This window comes from Ambystoma mexicanum, chromosome 4p, assembly GCF_040938575.1.
Source record: "Ambystoma mexicanum isolate Mex_15411 chromosome 4p, UKY_AmexF1_1, whole genome shotgun sequence".
Lineage (NCBI taxonomy): Eukaryota > Metazoa > Chordata > Amphibia > Caudata > Ambystomatidae > Ambystoma > Ambystoma mexicanum.
The window spans coordinates 507,154,467-507,178,298 of record NC_090927.1 but is presented as its reverse complement, the minus strand read 5'-3'; the positions used below and the strand labels follow the sequence as shown (position 1 = coordinate 507,178,298).

The 23,832-nt window shown below is 43.2% G+C and overlaps 1 protein-coding gene across 4 annotated transcripts in view; it reads left to right on the top strand.

The window, feature by feature from the left end:
- ALLC (allantoicase) overlaps positions 1-23,832 on the top strand; it is a 729,391-nt gene that overhangs the window by 327,196 nt on the left and 378,363 nt on the right. For all 4 annotated transcript variants that reach the window (XM_069605010.1, XM_069605008.1, XM_069605009.1 and 1 more), the window contains one exon: positions 16,265-16,397. In XM_069605010.1, coding sequence (XP_069461111.1) covers positions 16,265-16,397 — 133 coding nt within the window. The remainder of the gene's footprint in view (positions 1-16,264; positions 16,398-23,832) is intronic.

Sequence of the window (23,832 nt, the reverse complement as noted above, 5' to 3'; positions counted from 1 at the left end):
CGCACTGCAGATTGTAGGCCGCCTTGCGGGCATCTTGGGGGTTTCTATGTGCAGAGAAGTGTTTTAAGATGGCCAGCCTGTAGGTGGATCATCTTGAGAGGTTGTGATCCTTCAGTCCCGCAAAGAAACTGGAGAATTCAGGAGAGAATGTCCATTTCACATACTGTATGCAAATCTGGCTGTCTTCAGATGAAAAGTGTCCATCATCTGTTCATATAATTCTAGGTGTTCTTAGACCGAATACTTTGCATTTTTATGATATTGAGTTATGACACTCCTAATGGCCTTGATTGCTTGAGGGGATCTTTTTGCGTACTTCTCTTATTTTTGTTTGTCTTTTTGGTTTTAGTCACTCGAGTCCACTCGTCCTCTGACTTAGAGGCACTGCTACTGGAGGTGGCTTCTTGATCCTCCAGGCACTCCCTGATTCTGTGAGCTTGAGAAGGGCTTGCAGAATGCTGGGGCCTAGTTTCCTTATTCCTGTGGTGCTCAGAAGAGTCTTCTGACTCTCCCCTGCTCCCAGCATTGGTGGAGTGCCCCCCCCCCACTGCCATAACTGAGTAGGGGTCTTCAGAATACTCTTTTTGAGCTTTATTTCTTGGGGTTTCCCCACCAAATTTCACCAACTGATCTTTTGCAGGCAGTATTTTTGTGGATCCATTTCCCTGACTCTGCCCTCATATGAGTCTTCCTGGTCAGAGATATTAGCACTGATCTTTGGAGCTCTGTACAGGGATGCCCGTCCATCAATTTCTAAGGGGCGCTGATCTGTCAGTCCCACTAACCAACTCTATCAAATTCTACCATCCTCATGGCCCCTGGTTCATATGAGCCACTGGACATGGCAGAGATCATGGTATTGTAGGTGTTTGAGTCCCTGAGTACAGGGGTCCTGTTGTTAGGATCAGGGGTCCCTCTCTACATTTTCTCTTTCAGCCCGTATTTCCTGGTGATAAGCAAAAATCTGAGCCTTTTGTTCCTCTATCAAGGCCTTACGGGTCTCAATGATTCGCTCTTGCATTGCCACTTGTTGGTGGAGCACATCATTGTTTTCACAGAGAGCCTCATTGTCTCTCTGCGCTTCCTGCATGGTCTCGGAATACTGGGCCAATTTCTGCTGCAGGAGACTCACCTACTGAGTTTTAGCATCTTTGGTCTGGGTGTTCTCTTCCAGAGCTTCCTCCACCCATCTGGTGTGCTCTAGTAGCTTCCCATACTCTGTCTTTAATTCCTTGAGCTCCTGGAGGGCCGGTTTTCTTCTCTCTAGCTCAGTTTTTAATTGGCTTACTTCCATGCCTAAGGCGTCCCTATCCTGACTTATGGTGCCCCTCTGTTCAGCCAGGTCCTCCCTTTGTTTTTTGAATGCATTGAATTTCTGGTGCTCCTCATCAAATTCTGCTTGAGAGTGTAGGTCTCTAATAATTAATGTATTATTTTCCTCTTTCAAGGTTTCTATCTGGTTTTGTAGGGTAACTATCTGTTCTGCGCAGGCTCCATTATAATTTAATTGCTGTGCCAGTTTCTGTTCACTCTGTTGCAGAGAGTCAACCCTTTCCTGACACTCCTGTTTCAGTGCCTGTAATTGGTTGTCTTGCTCTGCATTCTCTTTCTCTAGGAGAGCCAGATCTTCATTTAATTTTGTGGCATACTGTCTAGATTCTGCCTCTAATTCTTGGCTCTTCAATAGCCTTTGTTCTGCATAGTCTAGATCATTCTGGATCTCTCTAGTGATTCAACCTGATTCTGTGCCAGAACTATGTTTTCAGCGTGCTTTTCCTGCATCACTCCTATGTGGAGGTATAGGTTGGCCGCAATTCTGGCAATTTTACTCTGCTCCTCTTTAAATTTTGGGGCCATGTACAATTCACTAAGTGCTTGGTGTAATGGGCCCTTGTCCTGCCATGTATCCAGGTCCATGGCAGTGACCTGTTCTGTGATTTCCTGCAGCGACCTGTTCATTCTGTTCTGGCCACACACCCCTGACAAAACGCTTGTGCAGGGGGTGCTCGCTAGCCATTTTGATTTCCACTGGGATTGCCATTTTGGAAATATCCATTTCTTTATTAATTATTTCAGGGTTAATTTACTTTTACCTTTACAGACTGGCCTGGTTAAGAAAGTATTAGTTTTAGGAGGCACTTGTACATTGTAGCACAGTACACCAAACCAAGCAAAGTGTCTCTACCCTGCAGGTTAGTCCGCTGTGCTAGACTGTCACGGGTAGTAACTCAAGCTCAAGCTCAAAATCCCGGACAAGCCCCCAAATCTGTTAAGTATTTCAATCACGCGATACACCCTGGTCTCAGCCTAGTATGCAGCGCGCAGCTGAAATGCTTATTTTATGTCCATAGGTTCAATATTCTGAGTGATATACCACTCATATCACACCCCTTCTCAAAATACCCCAGGTCACAATGGACCAGGTATTATCAACCGTGGTTGGTAAATGTAATATTTATTCATTTATTTAAAGTTCAAATTAAACATATACTTTGTGATAGGGAGCAGCAATCACCAATGTGGTGTCAACAACGGATAAGAAGGCATGTAAGGCAGTTAAATTCACTTTTAGCAACACAGAATATAAAACATCAGAGAAAAGAACACTTTTGGCTTGTTTGAAAAGATAGCACTTAGGTTAGGATTTCCCCCTGCAATATTCTTCAACCCACCAATAAGCAATTCTGAATAGATATAAGGAAGCAACAGGTATGCAGGAATAAAGCACAGTAAACAGAATTTAAATACCACCTTCCCTCCCCAAACAAGAGAGAAAAACGGATTTTAAATGTTACACTTTAAAATGACATTCGGAAATGGCTGTCTAAAACAATGAATGTGTGCAAAAATCCTTAAATCAGTACAAACCTCTATGGGAGCAAAATCGGAAAGATACTAACAATCATGAGCTATAGTTTGAGCAAAAGTAAACACTTTGAATCTGAATGGAAGGTTGAAAATAATTTAGAACAAAAATCACACGTGTAAAACTTTGCAAACACACAGACTGCCTAAAATTAACCAAATGGTTTTTAAGAAAAACAGGTGAAATACACTGATTTTAGGTTGGGATGTAGCTATAGGTCTTAGTCAAATGAAGTCTCTAGCTATTAAACTGATGAAGATATGCAAGGTTCGAATGAGAGGTGTTTTTAGAAAAATCAGCTAGTGAAAACAGGAAAGAAACTCAGTTTGGACAAGAAAATATTTACTATAGTTTTACTCTATGACTAGAGCATTCCGGCTAGAATACCAAGGAGGGACAAAGTAAGCTCTGGAGTTGATTCATGACTTCAACACCAAATCCCCAGTGCTCGCCCCGGCAGAACCAGTCGGATCACTCGAAGTAGGACGGATAACTTAAGATTTACTCAAGATAAAATGACTAAAGAAATGGCACTTAGCAAGATAAATCAAAGACTGGATGGCAATATGGATTCTGACAATGTTAAAAGTTATTAAGGTAAGGATAGGATGGTTCAGAGATTGGGATAAAACAAGGCAAGTTAAGGTATTGTTTTTCTACGATTCCTATTAATACTTACAGTCCACTTTAATTTAGGATTTTGGACCGTCAAGGGTTCCGGTCATCACAAGGATCGGGTCTAACCAAGGACCGCTGGGCAAATCTGGTGGAACAGGATCATCTAGGCCGTTCTGGTTACTGGACTGGCCCTTCTGGTTACTGGAGACTGGAGATCAGTGGGATGGCAAGTTTGGAGCAGGCCTGCAGTTAGTAGCAGCAAGCCAGCTGGATCAGAATGCTTCCCTTGGATTTTGGGGATTTAAGGATTTGAGGCCCAGCTGAAAAAGGGTTCAGCAATGCATAGGCCTTGGCTTTGCAATGAAAATCAGGAATCAGGATCAAACAGGATGAAGAAATCAGGAACAGGACGCCACACAGGAAATTATGGTGTTACTTTACAATGTCTAGAAACCTCCCCAAGCTCCTAGAACCAAATAATTTTACCACAAATACATATTTATACAGTGATAACCTCTGAGAAAATCAGATACACAGGTTACATATTTTGTGGGTCAATCCAAACCCCAAGTCTCTGGGACCTGGTTTTGCCTTTCTACTACATTTTGGCAATTTTAACCATGAAAGATTTGGCCTATAATTTCCCAATTTTGTACATAGATGTGCATTTACCCCTGGAATGTGTTTACAAAATGCTACGTGCGCAATATCAATACTTTCTCCACAATTTGTCATTCTTTACAACTTCTGTTTCTTATGCAGTAGTGGGTTCTACCAAGTCTTCCCAGAAAAAGCATAAAATTAGATTTAAAACTACCAACTTTCATATTTTTCCTCATTCTTGCTGCAAAGTTAAATGTCTTGAAAGTTCTGTTGCAAAATAGGCATTTTAAACACCAAATGTCCTTGTCAGTTTTGTTTTTCTTTTTCACAAGTGTAAGCACATGTCAATCCCTTTGAAGCCGAATGAGGGGCCTCTCCCTTGAGAGTGAAGCTTACTGCCCCTCCCACTGGAAGGGTGAGTGTCTTAGCCTGCTATTGTCTTAGCCTGGGGCAAAGACGTATGTCTGATGACGACTTGGGAAGTTCCATTGTCCTGGGTATTCAAAGCTTCCAAGCTAGCAATTAGCCTTTACTGTGCCAGCAGTTTATGAGGTGTCACCCTTTCTCAGGGCTAGCACTGGCAGAGGAGGTTTTAAAAAAAAATAGTTTACCAACTTATCCTGGGTTTAGCTTTGAGTTTCACATTTTAAATCTTTACTTTAAACCTATGGAATTAAACAGTTTATAGGTGGATATTTAACAGTAGCAAATTCTTTTCCATTCTTAAATAATCAAGCCTTTACACAATAATATACTTTAAAAATAGGCGATTTTGCTCTTCCTTCAGGAAAAAGCACATTAAACTTATTCCTTTAAATTTGGTTTTCATCTGCAGCAAATACACTTTGGGCAGCTCTAATCCTTTCCTTGAGTGCTGGAGTTGTTTGCATCATGGATACATGTATCAGGCATCTGTTTAGAGTCTTTCTCTTACAGCTGATTCTTTAGATATACTTGCAAAGTTTTAGCCGCGATACCCATGTAAAATGAAAACACAGTCCCTGGTTGCTTTTCCAAAGATACATTTGACAGGAGCTGTCATTCAAATGAGGCCTGGTTCCTCTGAGACACAAGGATGACCCTGGGCATTGCAGGGTCCTTTAATCGAAGTGGTTCAGGAGAAATTGATGAATTTAGCGCCAAAACAGCACTTTTAAGGTTGGGAATGTGTCATTTTAAAGAGGCATTTTGGGTTTTCAGCACAATGATGCTGCCTCTTTCACTTCACTCCATGTAAAATGTTGCAGAGCACACTGACACATTCCTGCAGTGAGTACTCCACCCCACCTGAAATGTGTGTTGGCAGGGCGGTGCAGCCAATTTCTGGTTGTTACAAAACACAGTTTCGAGATCTTGGCGCGCGCAGGAGTTAGCGCAACCATTGTGTTCTGTTTCTTGCACCAATGTAGTAACATGATGTAGTAAGCACAGCTGCGTGGGTGAAAATATCCCACATACACCTCTTAAGGTACTGGGAAGGGGTCTTCCCAAATCTAGCAATTAAAGCTAGCTTCACACACTCAAAATCCATCCTATCCACCTCCCTCAACTCCATCACAACATCAGATGCAACAGTGGGTAGCCTAGAGAAGAGCCAAGGAAGTAACTGATTCCCTGTAATGTCTTGAATCCCATGGTTATATTCAAACATTGCCAACCAATCCAAAATATCAAGCTTAGCCTCATACATATCAACTATTTATTTGGGCCTACGGGACTGAAAGACCTAGAAGATTCTGGGAGAGAAGTATTCTCAATAGACAATTTTTTCATTTCTAGTGCATGATTCAACTCCAGTTCTCTGAGCTTAAGTTCTTGATGCTTTTGTTCAGTTTGAGCATTAATATGTTTGAATTACAATTTAAGCCTCATCTTTTCTAGAGCAATGAATTTGGGACTTAGTGTAGGACCTGATGGGGTCCCAGTGGACAGAGGTTGAGGTTGCTGAGCAAGTAGAGTAGCAATAGGGCCTACATTGTGAGACTGCCTCATCTAACTCATCCATAATATTTGGCACATTATCATCCTCATCATTTTCCACATTTGCTGGAGGGTTAGGTATTTCAGAACCACTCCCCAGACTTTGGTTCTACAACAACTTTTCAATTAATTCTAACTTTTTGCCTTTAACAGAGAGATTCCTATCTCTACACAGATTGTTCAAATGATTAACAGTGTAAGTAAGGAGGGTCTTCTGACTGTAGCTTTCTATATCAGACATGATTAAAATTGCGTTTAGTGGTATTTAGACTTGTGGTTAATTGAGCCAAGGTAATAGCAGCACTCCAAGTGTAATCACTATACTTTATCCTCACCACCGCACACCAGTGTTAGGCAGAATGATATGCAGTAAGTACGCTTTGGGAACACCACACAAAATTAAGACTACAAGTGTAAGTACAATTTCAACTTTGGTACAAGCCTGTACTACACAGTAAAGTGGTAGCAATGGCTGAGGAGCCAGACTTATCTCAAGAGTAAAGTGAGCAATAAATACTAAAGAGGTTACACAAAGTACAACAATTACTATGGTTCAAACAAACACTGATTCAAGGTTTCTGAGTAAAATTATATACATTCATTTACACCATCAGTTATAAAACATTTCACTATCATAAAGCAGCAGCAAATCACAATCTTAATACACTACAACAACCCCCAATCAATTCTGGACAAGTTAGGCTCAAAATGAAGTGTGAGAAAAATGGCACTCCAGCAATTTAAAAGGGAGGAAAGACAAGGTTATTCAAAATCAACAACACTAACAAGTTATAGGCAGCGCAATCTAGAAAAGCCTACTACAACTAGGATTGAAGTCAATCGGCCTGGGCCAATGTTAATAGTTCAGAGTCTTTGCAGAGGATCACACAGTTCAGAGTAGTTTGCGGTTAAGTCTTTGCCAAGAGTTCAAAATGAAGTTGGTCGGAGGAAACATTATTCAAAGGAGAAGAGAAGGACAAGCCTTCGGAGAGGTGAAAGATTTCAAGCACTTTCACAGTGTCGGACGGAACGAACAACCAGAGTTGCACAGTACCTTAAATGGAGAAGAATGCTGTAGCTGGGGCAGTTGTTCCTGGCAGTTCCTGCAGGCTCACAGTTCCTGAAGCTTCAGTCATGGTGACGAAAAGGAGGACGTCTGGAGGGTCCAGCACTGCCCAGGGAAGAAGCCAGCAGCGCAGCATAACATCAAATAAAAGGTGCGCTCCTTAAAACCCAAACAGGTCCCGTTCCCCTTGGCTATCTGGTTCACTTCAGTGATGCAAAGCAAATTCGACCAGGAGAGGGAGGCCGGCGTTTGGTGTTTGGCGAGCTGGTTGGTCCCACCAAGCTCAATGGAAGAAGATTCCTTACAGATCTTCTCTGTCGTCGAAGTTTTGGGTGATTCAGACCTGCAGCAGGGCTTCACCGGGATGTCCAGTAGTTGCAGCAGTCTTCTTCCTTCAGCTTCTCTTCGGTTCTCTCGATCCAGTGGCGACTCTGCCTTTCAGTCCCAGACACTGGCTTTCTATGCACCAAATCCCCCATTCACACAGCCTGGCTGTGAATCACACAGCAAGTTGGCTGTCCTGGCAGGACAGCCACCCAGCCAATCAAACTAGAGTACGACTTGGGTCTCCAAGGAGACCCTGTGAAGGGGTCCTCAAGCTCCTCCCTCACATCCTGTCCACCCAGACACTCAGGTGCCTAAAAAGGGCTTCTGTGCAGAAGCCCACCAAAGGACGGCGTACAAAGGAACCAAACCTGGTTTGGCGCGCAGAGTAAAACACGAGAAAGACCTTTACAAAAAGAGATGGCGAACAAACCTGACCAGAACCAAATAAAAATAAAAGAGGTCCAGCGGGTTAGAGTTTGAGGCTACCACCATAGCCTCTAACGGTACCAAGGCTATTTTCATAGCTTGCGGTAATATAAAAATGGTAGATACCACTGCCACCAGCCAAATCTTAGAGAAAGGGAACATACTAATGTTCCATGAGAATCAGACAAAAGGGGATAACTAGGAACCCCTCCAGTACTCTATTGAAAGATAGTTTGTACTGGGTCTGTAAATTTAAAAAGACTTGTAAAGTCAATGGCCCTCATTCCGAGTTAGGACTACACCATGGAGTAAATAGCTCCATGGTTGGCAACCATGGAGCTATTTACTCCATGGAATACCGGCATGGTGAATGGAGTAATTACCGGTCCATTCCAAGGTTGGATGGACCGGTAATTCCCCATTCACCATAGCCCTTCCCCATCCCCATTTCTGCCCCCATAGGGCTCAATGGGAATGGGGAAGTAAGTAATTACGGCACCGTAAATTACGGTGCCGTAATTTACTCCAAGGTCACTTTGCAGGTCCCGTAATTTATTCCTGCTAAAAGCAGGAGGTAAAGAGGGACCCGCAAAGGGAACTCGGAATACGGAGGTAAGCGATTACTGCCATCGGTGCCCTTACAGGTGCCAGTAATCCCTTACCTCCAACCTCGGAATGACCCCCAATGGCAACTTTACATGTTCTGGGAGACAGTAGTCAATCACAGAAAATGGAGTTTAAAGTCGTTAGTCTGAAAAGACAACCGTGTGTCACTGCACTGAAGGTGCTGTGTGACACACAGTAAAAAGTTGATGCCTATGGAGTTGATGAGACTCCATATCCATGAACACAAAAAGAAAAACACACTGAAAATGAAAAGTTCAAAGCCCAAAAATATAGCAAAAGAGCTGGAGGGCTCTAAGGTAGAGGGAATTTAGCACTTGTGAGAGAAATCTCCCTCACAGGGAGGGTTTTGGAAGAACATCATCAAAGGTTACTGAAGGTGTTGGATCGTCTCCAGCAGCAGGGGTTGAAAGTACTGCTGGAAAAAGGCCAGTTTTGCCACACCAGTGTAAAGTATATTGGTCATGTGGTGTCTGCTGAAGAAGTGAGTGTGGATTCCTTCAAAATGGAGGCTCTCTCGAGACTTGGCCCCGCCCGTAGAACTGGCAGGAATTGAGAAGTTTCCTCGGGTTCTGCAACTATTACTTAAGGTTCGTGCCAGGTTTCACCAACATAGCTCGACTGCTTACAGAAACGACCAAGGGATATCCTGCACTGCAGAAGACAGCGGTTACTAAAGGGAACCAGTGCACGATTCAGTATCATTCAAACAGAACTTTGGACTGCGATGGAGTCAGAAGTGTGAACAAGCTTTTGTCCAGTTAAAAAAAACTCTTACTGAAGCACCTGTACAGGCATACGCTGATCCATACCTGCCCTATATCTTACACATGGATGCCAGCTATAATGGGTTGGGCGCCATACTCTATCAAGAGCAACAGGGAACCGTCACACCCGTGGCATTTGGCAGCCGGTGGCTGAACCCCTCCGAATTGAATTACCCCACCCATAAACTGGAGTTTTCGGCCCTGAAGTGGGCAGTGTCGGAAAAATTGCATGATTACCTGTACGGAGCAACTTTCACCATGAGAACAGACAACAACCCACTGACCTACATTCTCAAGACCGCCAAATTGAATGCTACCGGCCATCGATGGTTAGCGGCGCTGTCCATGTACAACTTCCAGTTGGATATCGACTGGGAATAAACAACGTAGATGCTGATGCACTGTCCCGAAGACCCCCATCTGACAACAGCTCCAAAACCAACCCTATCGAGATGGTATCTGTGGCCGCAATGAAAGCCATCATCCAACAAGGAACTTGTTGGATCAGGCCACGGAATCAATACGTTTTATCGACTGCTTAGGAGGGGCCGAAAAGGGGGTCCCCTTGAGCTATTGCGACGCAACGAGTCTAATGGCTCTGGAGCTGCCCTATCTGAACCAGACGGAATTGAGACAAAAGCAGTTGCAAGACTTGGAAATACGAGAAGTGCTGCAAAGCAAAGAGAACGGTGCAAAAGGCCCACCGGAAAACAGAAACATGCCCGATTACCAAATCTATCACAAAGAATGGAAATCATTAGTGACGAAAGGAGGAGTACTGTACAAGGAGAGTAGAATACATGGGTGCCACATACCCCGGCTTGTGTTGTCGTGCTCATTAAGTCCACTGGCCCTACATGCTCTGCATGACCAACATGGACACCTGGGAAGCAAACAGATATTAGAATTGGTACAAAATCGGTTTTACTGGCCTCGCCTAGGCCCTGAAGTAGAAAAGTATTGCCACACCTGTGCTCGATGCATCGCCCAAAAAACCGTCAGTCATATAGCTGCAGCACTTCAACATCTACAGAGCTCTGGACCCACAGACTTAGGTGTGTGGACATCATGAGCCTTGAAAATGGCAACGAGGAATTCAGAACATCTTGGTAGTGACAGATCACTTCACTCGATATGTCCAGGCCTATCCCACTGAGATCAGAAGGCGACTACCATAGCGAAAGTACTCTGGGACACATTGTTGGTAAATTACGGCTGGCCTGCTCGCCTACATTCCGATCAAGGGCGAGACTTTGAATCCAAACTCATCAAAGAACTCATGCAGATGATTGGGGTAAAGAAAACTAGAACCTCCCCTTACCACCCTCAAGGGGATGCCCAAGATGAACGCTTCAATCAGACTTTGTTGAGTATGCTGGGGACACTGAGTGCCAAAGAGAAACTGAAGTGGAGCCAACATGTGCCCACTTTAGTTCATGCCTACACTGTACCAGGAATGACATCACCGGATTCACCCGGTATCATCTAATGTTCGGCCGGGTTGCCCGGCTACCCATAGACTTGAACTTTGGGGTGTCCTCTAATGGGACATGGATAGAAAACTACCGCACGTATGTGAGGGACCTCCAGGACCAATTGTCCCATGCTTTCCAACTAGCGCAAGCCACGGCCGATCGTAATGCGCAGCAAAACAAGAAAAGGTGTGATGATAAGGTCCGGTTTCACAACCTGCAACCAGGCGATCGAGTGCTCATTAGAAGTTTAGAAAAGAGAGGGCAAAACAAGTTGGGAGTCTGCTGGGAGTCGCAGCACTATTTGATTGAATGACAGTTGACATGGTTGCCCATGTTCAGATTTAGAAGGCAAGGTCCCCCGAGGGAGGTGATGGCCCTCCACAGGAATCATCTCTTGCCCATAGGGGATGGTATGGCAATGGATCCGACTGTTGCAGAAGTTCCCTTTTCCCCCAGTAAGAGGAGCACCAGAAGTCATCAACAGGAATCTGTCCACAGAGAGATTTTACAACCAGCAGGCCCAAGTAATCTACTGTCTGTAGCCTCCAAGGCAAGAGAGAAGAGCAATACGGAGGATAGAGAACCTCCAACCCCTGAACTGGGCCAAAGGTTTTCAGAAATTTTGACCAGTCAAGAAGAAGAGGAAGGAGAGGAACACGCTAAAAAGGTAGCCATAGGATACAGTTATTGAAGTGGAGATACAACTCCAGGTCCCTCAGATCAGTCAGGGACTACGGGAGAGGTATCAGATTTTGGGGACGCCAACACATTATTCCCAATACAAGAAGAAAGCATGCAAAGGCCAGACTCTGTGACTAGAGACGTACTGCCTGCATCAACAGACCCTCCAGCAACAGCAGCGGAGGATCATCTAGAAGTCATTAATGAGCTCAGGCGATCCCAACACGAGGTCAGGCCAGTCAAAATATTGAGCTACGATGCTCCTGGGGCCCAAACTGAAACTATCAGAAGAGGACTGCCTGTTCACACCATTATATGTACAGATGATGGTACTAATGAAAAAATGGGTTATTCTAAACAATGGTGGACTGTGCCATTGCTATTGAATGACAAATGTCATATTGTATTGTATGCACTTCGGGAGCAGAGAAACCCTTAGGGACAAGGGTTTTTGAAGGAGAAGGGGTGAGTCTAACCCGTATTTCCTGTGGGTTTCAGTATTGTGCATAGGCTATGTGTCACGTTTGTTCGTCTGGCCTGTATGTTTCTTTTTGTCCCCTCTCTATGTTTGTTTCATCTTTGCAGCGCGGATTGTGACGCGCAGGTTTGTTCCAGCAGGGAGACATGGTAGGCTCCACCAGCACGGGGGACGGGGCTGCCTGTGAGATGATTTCACCTCATGGCCGGCGCAAGCCCCCCTACTGCCCCTGTTCACACCATTATATGTACAGATGATGGTACTAATGAAAAAATGGGTTATTCTAAACAATGGTGGACTGTGCCATTGCTATTGAATGACAAATGTCATATTGTATTGTATGCACTTCGGGAGCAGAGAAACCCTTAGGGACAAGGGTTTTTGAAGGAGAAGGGGTGAGTCTAACCCGTATTTCCTGTGGGTTTCAGTATTGTGCATAGGCTATGTGTCACGTTTGTTCGTCTGGCCTGTATGTTTCTTTTTGTCCCCTCTCTATGTTTGTTTCATCTTTGCAGCGCGGATTGTGACGCGCAGGTTTGTTCCAGCAGGGAGACATGGTAGGCTCCACCAGCACGGGGGACGGGGCTGCCTGTGAGATGATTTCACCTCATGGCCGGCGCAAGCCCCCCTACTGCCAGAGAAAGGTGGAAAGTCCCCGGGGAGCTTAAGAGCCCTGAGGGGATCATGAGGGGGAGAGCACCTGGAGACACAAGGAGGGAAAGGAGTTCCGTACTGACCTGGAGGGCACCCAGACACACATTTGCTTCAGGTCTGCCCACCGCCCGTAGGCCATCTGCCTTTCGGAGCCGGAATTCTTCTCTCCCCCATCTAGGGTCAAGAGAGCGAGCCGAGGTTACAGTCTCCAAAGGAGCGCTCAGCGGGTGCTTCACCCGGCCTGGCCCCGATCGTGTGATAAAGAGCGGATACGGGTTTAGCTCTGCATATTCTCTGTCAGGTAGGAAAAGGGAAAGAGAAAGAAAAAAGGGACCACGTTCCCTGCGTGTGCCGGCTTGCAGTGACACGTGGGAGGTGGAGGTGCCTCAGGAAAAGTATTCTTATCATCACCCACCCCGGTGGCGCTGAGAGAATTTCCTCTGCTCAGTTGCCCCGTGGGGGTGTGTGGATCTCGTAACTTGCCTTAAAGCGAGGTGGGTTTTAGATGACTCAGAGTACTCGAGGTGTAAGGCGCCTTGGTGCTGTTAAGGGGTTTGTTTCACCCTTGTAGTTCGTAGGTCTCGTTTATTTTCCAGAGGCCCACTTTAGTTCGCTGGTTAGGGTTGGTACTGTTCCAACTCTCTCTCTGTGTTATCCGCACTGGGTGTTGACTAGTTGAAATTAGAGGTGGATGGCAGCCCGGTAGCCAGACTGGGTTATTGTTGATTGTTGTGTCAATTGTTGTACGTCCCTGTGACAATCTCTCTACCAAGTGTGAGGAGACGCTGGTCTGACCTATTTCAGTATCTACTTACCAAAGGTGAATGCACTGGTTCTTCAAGTGAACCCAAAAGTATATTTAAGTATTTACTTACCAAATGTGAATGCTATGGTCGTCAAAGTGAACCCACAGGTATATTTAAGTAGTTATTTACCAAAGGTGAACGCACTGGTTCTCAAGAATATCCATACAGATATTGAAGTATTTATTTACCAAATGTGAATGCTCTGGTCTCAAAGTGAACCCAAAAGTATATTTAAGTATTTACTTACCAAATGTGAAAGCTCTGGTCTTCAAAGTGTACCCACAGGTATATTTAAGTAGTTATTTACCAAAGGTGAACGCACTGATTCTCAAGAGAACCCAAAAGCATATTGAAGAATTTATTTACCAAATGTGAATACTCTGGTCTCAGGAGAACCCAAAAGTATACTGAAGTATTTATTTATCAAATGTGAATGCACTGGTTCTCAACAAATCCCAAAAATATATTGAAGTATTTATTTACCAAATGTGAATGCTCTGGTCTCAAAGTGAACCCAAAAGTATATTTAAGTATTTACTTACCAAATGTGAAAGCTCTGGTCTTCAAAGTGAACCCACAGGTATATTTAAGTAGTTATTTACCAAAGGTGAACGCCCTGATTCTCAAGAGAACCCAAAAGCATATTGAAGTATTTATTTACCAAATATGAATACTCTGCTCTCAGGAGAACCGAAAAGTATACTGAAGTATTTATTTACCAAATGTGAACGCACTGGTTCTCAACAAAACCCAAAAATATATTGAAGTATTTATTTACCAAATGTGAATGCTTTGGTCTCAAAGTGAACCCAAAAGTATATTTAAGTATTTACTTACCAAATGTGAAAGCTCTGGTCTTCAAAGTGAACCCACAGGTATATTTAAGTAGTTATTTACCAAAGGTGAACGCACCGGTTCTTAAGAGAACCCAAAAGTACATGGAGGTATTTATTTACCAAATGTCAATGCTCTGGTTTTCAAAGTGAACCCACTGGTGTATTTTTGTATTTACTTACCAAATGGGAACGTGCTGGTTTTCAAAGGGAAACCACTGGTCTATTTATGAGCTTATTTATCAAATGTGACAGCATGTATCTTCAAGGTGATCCCACTAGAACGACTTCAATGTTATTATAGCAAATGTGAAAGTGTTGACACTGTAAAGGGATGAAAGGAGAAATGTAATGTATAGTTTTCTTTCTAGTACTAGCAGAGAGCTCCTCTGTTAGGAGCAATGTAGGTAATATTACCCAAGCGTACCATGGCTTGAGTTTACGTATTACTATTAAATAAACTAAAGCGGTTCACGCTTATTATAAGAACAAAGGCTGTGTCTGTTTATTAAACCAGGGGCACCAGGTTATCTGTCAGTCATCTGGGCTGATCCACATGGGACTCTCAAGAGGGCCTATCCAAAGTCCCCCCGCGTTTTCATTGTTTTGCACATGAGTGCAGTAAGGTGTTGCACTCCTATGCTCAGCTCTCCTACAATGCGGTGCAATCATTACTGCAGATAAAAAGGGGAGAAACACCTTACATAAGCAGAACTGGTGACCTGTTTCCAATCATCAATCATCTCATTAGAGGGTTTTATGGGGAGAGGTGGTACCTCAACTTTAGAGTTGTTTTTATTATAGGCTATATAACACCATGGATGAAATGTTCCTCTCCTTGCCTCTACAATCAGAAATGTCTAAACTATTCCATGATGTGATCTTGATAGAGGGGTGGGTGCGAAACTGGTATCCAGTTATATTCGAACACTGAACATGACCCATCTCTAGCGGTTCCCTCTCCGGCGGACAGATGGAAGAGCTGCCGGCAGATTCCGACAGAGCAGTGGGCATTCATATGAGTTCAAACTGAAGTTTTCTCATTAACAGTAGATTCAAGCTAACACATTTTAAATGTGTTCACCAATGGTACTATTCTCCCTCATACCTAAACAGGTATTGTCCACAGACATCACATCAATGTGTGTGCTCCCAACATGAATGACTATGTGGACTTTTATGATGTGGCATGGCAATGCAGAACTATGATACACTTTTGGGTTAAAGTGTTTGAAATTATTTGTAAGATATTAGATGTGAACTTGCCCCCCACTCGCGGAACTTCAGAAGCTGGCTGGCCTGCTGCTTGTTCTGGTTAGTATGAGGACTGGAATGTCCTAGGCAATAATAATCCTCCACTAGTGTCTTGTTGGGTGTGAGATGTTGCTTATTGCTGTAATCGCTAAACTGTACACAAAGGGGCCTTTATATTTCTTTTATATTTGTATCCAGGCCCTAATACATTTTGACCCATTAGTGAAACTTCTTGATCTCCAAGAATAACGCAGAGACTCAGCAGAACAATGAGCGAGAGGCTGGCATCATTAGCCCATAAAGACATAGCTTAGACTTCTAGTTATTTATATCCAAATGCATTCCATTATTGCTTTATTTCTGTCTTGTTTACCTCATTATCATTGATAACAAGCATGTGAATTGAGTACGGCACTAATGATTAGGTGATAGTGTAGGGTAGTGAACAAGAAGTCAATCCATCCAGCTACAAATATAGAAAATATCTGCTCATAATGTCACCATTGCTCATTTATGTGTGATTAATGAACAATAATACAAAAATAATAAAAAGGAAAAAAAGAAAGGAAAAGGACTCTCCAATTGCATGAACTGAGCCATGTGTAGTCCCAGTTTAGTTTTCACAGCTTTTTGTCCAAATTACCTGAGATCACAACAGTGTAAAAGCGTATGCAATTAGCATTTATTCGTGGAAAACATACCATGCAAGAGACACATGTATATCATTTGGTAACTGTCATTAATTGAGAAAGTGAGTATCTACACAGTTTACCTCATTCCAAAGCAATGTATTCTATTTGCCTTAGATGAAATCTGACTCGTGGCATCTTCTGCTTCCTATGGTGGAGCTAAAAGCAGGATATCCTGATATTAGTCACAATTATTTTCCTGTCAGTTCTGAACAGAGATGGACTCACATAAGGCTCAATATCTATCCAGGTAAGAAATAAATGTGGGTTTAGTTACACTTAAAATGATTGTGTTGAATGAAATGTAGCCAAGATTTGTTTTTCCGGCACATGGATCGATGGTAGTGGGAAGTGTAAACATATACATTGACAACAGTTCAATTGGAATAATTGCATGGCAACTTATACATTATTTTATTCCTTATTTATGTTTTTTATGTAGAGAAAATCACTTAAAATGTCGGGTGCATAAACGTAGGCCTGGGTTTGACGGCTCACTGTATCCGTCCAGGTCAATCATATCTACATTAGTGCAAATGCCTTTGTACACTGGCCAAAGTTATATTGGGTGGAGGTGTTCCCATCATTGTTTTGGTTAAATTTCCATTGAACGACTTAATCAAATGAATTTCTGTTCAAATTGTTTTATTAAATGTGTATATTTTCTTAGTGTAAGCAACTAGAAGTATGCTGTGAAAGTGGTATGCCTGTCTGGGGTCTTTTCGGCAGCTAATTGTATGTTTAAATTGTTTTAATACACATTTTCTTTGCCTGGAAGATTAACTTGAAATCTTATTATTGTATGCGTTAGGCAACAGCTCCTTCCAGTGATAATAACAAGGAAAACGGGCAGTCTCTACTGCACAACTTGAAGTCTTATTTTTGTATGTGTGAGGTAACAGTTTCCTCTAGCGGTGGTAAGAGGCGAAGCGGGCGCACCACGGCTTCGGACAAACATACATCTGGCCTTTTATTATATAGTATGATATGTTTCATATTATCCTGTCCCTGATTTGCCCATCCTCTGACCTTCTCCTTTTTCCTTGCCCCCAACAAACACAGTACGGTTTAACCTGGGAGGTGGCACAATGATCAACTATGTGGAAAAGAGTTGGCCAAGTAGGACCCCTAGGATGTTGGCAGATCCATTATAAAAGCTGATTAGCATAACATAACCCAGGTACATTCACTGCAAAAATCCTGAAAACCTGACATGGATCTATGATTGTTTGCCGACTTTATTTTACCAACCTATATTTTTGCTCAATTTGTTTACTGCATTTACAACTTTTTTACTGCAATATGTAGGGAGAAACCCTTGCACTGCCTCCTAACACCTCCCTTCCCTTTTACTTACCCCATTTTACCATATCCATTTTGCAGTAAAAAAAATAAGAAATGTGCCAAAAGTGTAGGTTGGCAAAAGTGGGTAATACCTACCACAGTACGTTTTGTGTTGAATAAAAGATCATAAAATAATGAACGCTGTAAATACAATTGTGATAGTTTGCTCCATTGCCTGGCTAATAAATAAATGTTAGCTAAAGCTGTAGGTTGCCTAGCATCTTTACCAGCTTTTACACACCAACCAAAAATGGCCAAATAAAACAGAGCATATACAGATGGAAAGAATGAACAGGGGTGTGTTTGTAAAATTGATGCATGTGGTACACTCTAGTATTTCTCTTAATGATAAAGCGGGCAAGTTTACAATATTTAATTTGCCTTTTTGTGTCCATAGCTATGATTCTGGTTTATGAGGTGGAATTTTAATTTATGACATGGGATAAGTACTGTTCATTGGGACCGATAGACTTGAGAAAGCACCAAGTATGGCATGAAAGGCGTGTTGCATGTAATGGAATAAAAAGGTGTAAAGGAATCAAAAGAAAATATTTTACCATTGGTCTAAAAGGACTTTGAAATTATTGATGCAGGTATGCACCTTTTTATGAGCGGTGACTTTCCAAATTCTTGAAGAGCAAAATCAATGAATATGAAGTACATTTTTCCCTGGTTGGAAGCACACTTTTTCCTGCAGGAAAAGTGTTGCCACAAATCAATTAAATATTGGCATATTTTAGCATGCCATCATACCACTGTCCCCTTTGTTTACAACTCCTGTAATATCTTAATGAGAACTCTAAAGATACCAATGCTGTTTTTAGGGTCTGCTTTTTAGAGTCAATAGAGTCTCTCGTAACCCTAGCAGTTTTAACTGCAGCAGTGTTTCATAAAGATACATCCTAAACCCACATTATAGAATTAACGTATCAATATCAAGCCCATCTTCAAGACATCTATTATCATCTAGTCCAAGTCTGTTGTATCTGTGGAAGCTCTTCAGGAGTTTTTCTTTTCTAATCCCATCATTCCTCCTCTCATCACGCTTCTATGTTAGATATCTTCTGAACTTCTTTTTAAAAATGTTTATTTCAGGGCTGTTCGCCTGGTGTCAGAATCTTTAATCCTATCATGTCTTTTTTCTTTTTCCCAGAGTCACCAATATAATGTTCCTGGAAAAGATGCTGGCTACTGCCGCCATGTTTCTCCCTGACAAAAGGGGTCTTTGGAATCTTGTCCCCCAAGTCAACGGTATCTAGTTGGATAGAGGGTTGCCAGAGGCCAGCAGTTAGCTGGAGCCCCACTGCCCATGTCTCTGGGGCACAAGGAACTAGATGGAGAGAGTGACAGTGACTGTACTTCCCAACATTCCTCCCAAAAGGCAGGTAGTGTAGTGTCCCAATGGTCCCAAGTGTCCTGCCGGTCAGAAGCATCTGTTAGATACCATTTTACTGCGCATTGCCGAGCTTCCTTAGGTCTCAAGTGAATTTCACTATGACGACCTAGCTCATAAAAAGTACCTCTTAGAGAAAAAAAGAAGGATGACTTTAGCTGAGAAGAAGCAGAGGGAAGTTGCTTCTCTAGCAAAGGAAAAGCACAAGGCTGAGGAGCAGAAGCAGAGAGATTGTGTGATGCTGTGCAAGATGGAACTTGATTCCCAAAAAAGGCCAGAAAGGCTTCCAGTGGGGGAGGGAAGTGTCGCCAGTGGTGACTTCCAAGGAAAGCCTAAGTGCCACAACCCCAATTGCTTAGTGCAACCATATGAAAAGGGGGAGTATACTTTCAACTGGGTTTAACTTTTTGCCTCCAGCTGGTGGAAGCGGAGTTGTGGGAATTTGCAATTATGAGCTGATCGAATCATTTTTATGAAAATGAAGGCCACCATCCTCAGAAAGTTCTGCAAAACCCCAGAACAATACCTCATGGACTGTAAAGAGCTCACCAAGCAGGGTAGTCAAATTGTCGAGGCATTTTCACATCAACCCTTTAAATATCCGAGTGGATAGGACACAAGTAATGAAGTTCTCACTTTTGAGGGCAAATATAATTTAGTTGCATGTGAGAATATCCTTAAAATATGTGAAGTGGAGTTACACCAGCATCTATTGGACAAGAGTATCATAGGATCTAGGGATCTTACAAAAGTGGCCAACAAGTATGTGAGCACTCGAGTCCAGAAGAAGGCTCAAGCACTTACACCTTAACCAGTTGACAAGGGTGATGGATTAAAGCAAACCAAAGGAGTGTATGTACAAAGATTTGCACTCTCCTGCTAAGGAAGGCCCCCAAAAATGTGACAGTAAATTCAAGCCACGTGTTTCATCTGCTTCCTCAGAAAGTTGTGAGGATACCTTTACCACAGGGGCACCCACATTTTCAGCCCCAAAGGGCTACCTTGTATGTGGAGACAGGAAACATAGAAAGAGAGATCTTGCCTGCAAGGGTAGACTCAAGCCACCTGTAGTTAGTGATATCCTCATAGAGGTGGAAGAGATAGTCAGCGTGGTCATCATAGATAATGAATTCCCACTAGGCCAGGGGCTGTCCAAATGCACCGTATTATCTCTGAGTGGGAAAGATTCCTGGATCCCGTTAATACTTAGATCATTTTGGATCAAATATTCATAAATGGGAACAAAGCCCCAGCACTATCTGATACTGCTGCAAGTATCACTGTCGTCTGACAATCGTGGGTGCAAGAGAACCAGATAATTCCTGGCCCTGACAAGTTAGTTAGGGGATTTCATGGCCTTACCCAATGCCCACAGGCTGTCATGGAGTTCAGCTGGAGAGAGAACTCTCAGCTCTGTGGCATTGTCAAGGACGCAATTTCAGTGGACGATTTGCTAGGGAATGACCTACCTGATAATGAAATCAGTGCCTCAGTCACTAGATCTAGGGCCAACGAAGCAACATGAAAGCAACCCTGGTGGCCATGGGCCCAGGGGCGCTTCCAGCTGGAGATGGTGGGAAACCGGCAATGTCAGTAGTGCCCAGTCCAGATCCAGAGTCCAAAGAGCCACCTACTCCTGCAGGAGAGGACCTATGGGCCATTACAGTGCCTACTGAGGTGGCGCCAGACTCACTTCTCTCAGGGTTGCCTACAGGCATAAAACCAAAACCTGGGATAGAGGACTTCATGGTTTTAGAACTCAAGGGTCTACCAGATCTGAGTGACTTGTCAACAGCAGGAGGCCTTTCATGCTGACTTCAGCTTGGTGCAGCAAGACTGCCCCACTTTGGCTGATCTGCCTGAACATGCAGAGAAACAGGCTGAGGGGGAAACCCTGTGATATTCAGGATATACTGAGAGAAGCTTTCTGTTATAGTAGTGAGCCCTAGAGCCCACAAATTCTGAAGCAGGGGCCATCTGAAAGTTGGTTTGCATCAATGCCACAGAAGGGTTCTTATTGGACTTGGCTGACAGGCTGTTTGCCCGTTTTTACTGGCCTGGATGGGAGTAAAAGTAAATGAATTTGTCAAATCTTGCTACACTTGCCAAGCATCCAGTAAGTCTGGCAGAGCCACAACAGCCCCATTAATTCCACTACCAGTGGTTGGGAGGTCTTTCGAGGGAATAGCATGGACATTGTGGGCCCTTTGTATCTTCAGACCACCTCGGGGAACCAGTACATTTTGGTAGTGGTAGACTGTTGTGATGAATCCGATGGAGGCATCACTGATTCCCCGGCAGGGGTCTCCTCCCATATGACCAGGGGACAGCGGCTGCTAACTGATCTTGACCCTGGGGGTGGTGCTATGAGGGAGGATCATGTGGCAGGAGATGGTTGTCGGAGGAAGGTAGTAACCCCATCAGGAGAGATGCAGTATTCTTTCACTTGTAAAGAAGAGGACCTCATAATTCCTAGGTTCTCACTATACAAAGCCCTCTGTTGTAAAACCCAGAACCCACTTCCCTCAAATCCCTGTAGACAAAATATCATTCATACCTCATACACACAAGACACACACCTAACACCTCCTGTTTCTAATACTGTTCTAAGTGAAAGTCCTAAACAATATCACTTTAGAAAACCAGGGTAGCCTATGAACTCCCACTCCCATAATGCCTCAAGTACTGAGACGAGAAAGAAGACGAAGGAGTTAAGGCAGATGGAAAGAAACACAACGTTGAACATACAGGCTAGTTGTTTTAATAAAGTGCGAGTGCGCTGGACATTTAAAAATGTTGTCTGTGCTGAAGAACGCAGCAAAGCAGGAAAAGGAAGCAGTAAAGGAAAGGACTGTGCTCAAGATAGCAGGCACTTCCAGGCAGCAGCTACATATTGGTGTGGCGCAAGGCCAGGATACACGCAGCAGGCACTGTAGAAGGACCATAGGAGTACTAGCAGCAGAGCTACCAGAGATACGGTTGTGCTGAGAAGCAGTCGTTTTGTTAGCGGGTGAGCGCAGAGATGCCGGGAGCATTGGAGGAAGGGCTGCAGTGCAAGGGAGGCTGTCCCAGAGAAGGAGCTTCCCCGCAGCAATGTGCCACGGGTCGGGAGTACTGCAAGACACCAGTGAGTCTGGCCAGAGCTATTACAGTCATGTAAGCAAATAAGAATATTTGAATACGGACCAAATTAAGTGCAAAGACAGACCTTGAACAAGTCCCCATGTTTGAGATGTCAATGTTGGGAAAGTTGGAGTAAGTGTTACCCCAAGCAAACAAATACTAATGAAGATATTAAAAGGCACAGCGTGAACAAGTGCCCATGTTTGAGATATTAGTGTGGGAAAAGTTAAAACAAGTAGTATCTCAAGCCAATGAGGTGGAAGCACAGTGAAGTAAGTAATATAACTGTGCTATACTAAAGGACAATGAAACAAAGAAGAAGTCCTGGTGAAAGGAGAACACCACAGAGTGAAGATCATTGGGGGGTCGGGGGAAGATACTTGGCAGAGAAGTATACTAGGGGATCTGCAAGTCCCCAGAAAGGGATTCCTGGCAGGGGAGTATACCAGGCAATCCATTCAAAGTATATGGAATCATGAGACATTGTGATAAGATACCTGGCAGGGGAGTGTACCAGGGGATCTAAAAGCTTGATGAAAGGACATCCTGGCAATCAAAACACGGGGCATTTCAAAGTTAAATAACATATTTGAAGTGGTGGGAAGATACCTGGCAGGCGAGTATACCAGGCGATCTGAAGAACCTACTAAGAATTCCTGGCAGGGGAGTATACCGGGAGATCTACCAAAGGCACAGAAAGAGACTTACTTAATTTGCAAATCACATGGTGGAAAAGTATATCAGAGACTCTAGGAAGCACATGGTGGATAGATATACAAGGCATTTGAAGTTGTGAAATAAAACAAAGACCTTTTTATGTTAAGACCAAAATATCTGACAGAGGGGTATACCCAGAGACCTGAAGAGCTCATTAAAGGATACCTGGTGGACAAGCACATCAGGTGATCCACCAAGAGACTAAAGACGTTAAAAACACATATTTGAAACACCTTATCTGAACAAGATCCTTTTTGTGAACTGAGTGCAAAGAAACCTTGGAAGATCTAAATGGTATGAGGAATATTGTTTGCATGGGAACTTTCTGAACCTGGTACAAAGAACCCAAAGAAACCATTGTTTGAAAGAGACACTTTTGCCATCCTTAAGGAACTGTTGTTTGAAAGATATACTTTTATCATCCTTAAAAAACAGTTGTTTGAAAGACACTTTTGCCATTCTTAAGAAACTGTTGTTTGAAATGGCAACACTTTTTGCCAGAGACATTTCCTTGCACCCTTAGTTGTTCATTTCTAGTGTGAGGGTCAGATTAGTATATTTTGGACACAAGGACAATTTATAAGTTTGATGACTTGACACAGACTGATATTTAGTTTTAGTTTCCTTGATAGGGAAACCCTCTCTAGGATAGGGGGAGAGGCTTTTTTCTAACCCTTTTATGTTAATAAAGATGTCTGATAATTAAAATATTACAACTTTGCGTCTGCCTCTCATTTCTGATCCCTCACATATAGTGTCATGAGTGGTATCAGACTCAGTTGATACAAACTGGGGATCCCACACGAGTATGATAAATACTATCCTCACATTTGTTACATCTGGCGAAGAGTGGAATAGCAATACCCCTCCTACTAATGGGTCTTATACCCAAGAAATCTAAGAGGTTCCTTTTTCTGGCAGTAGATTGGGATCTTTAAGAAAGGTCTGTGAGAACCTTATTCCTTTACACTCTAATTTAGAGGTTGAATTGCAACTGTTATCCAGTCAAGCCATTTTACCAGTTACAAAAACTGTGGAGAGCAATATTTACCATCTTTTCTGCTCCCTACCTGGGGCAGATAAAATGATAGTTTCTTTGCAGTTGAGG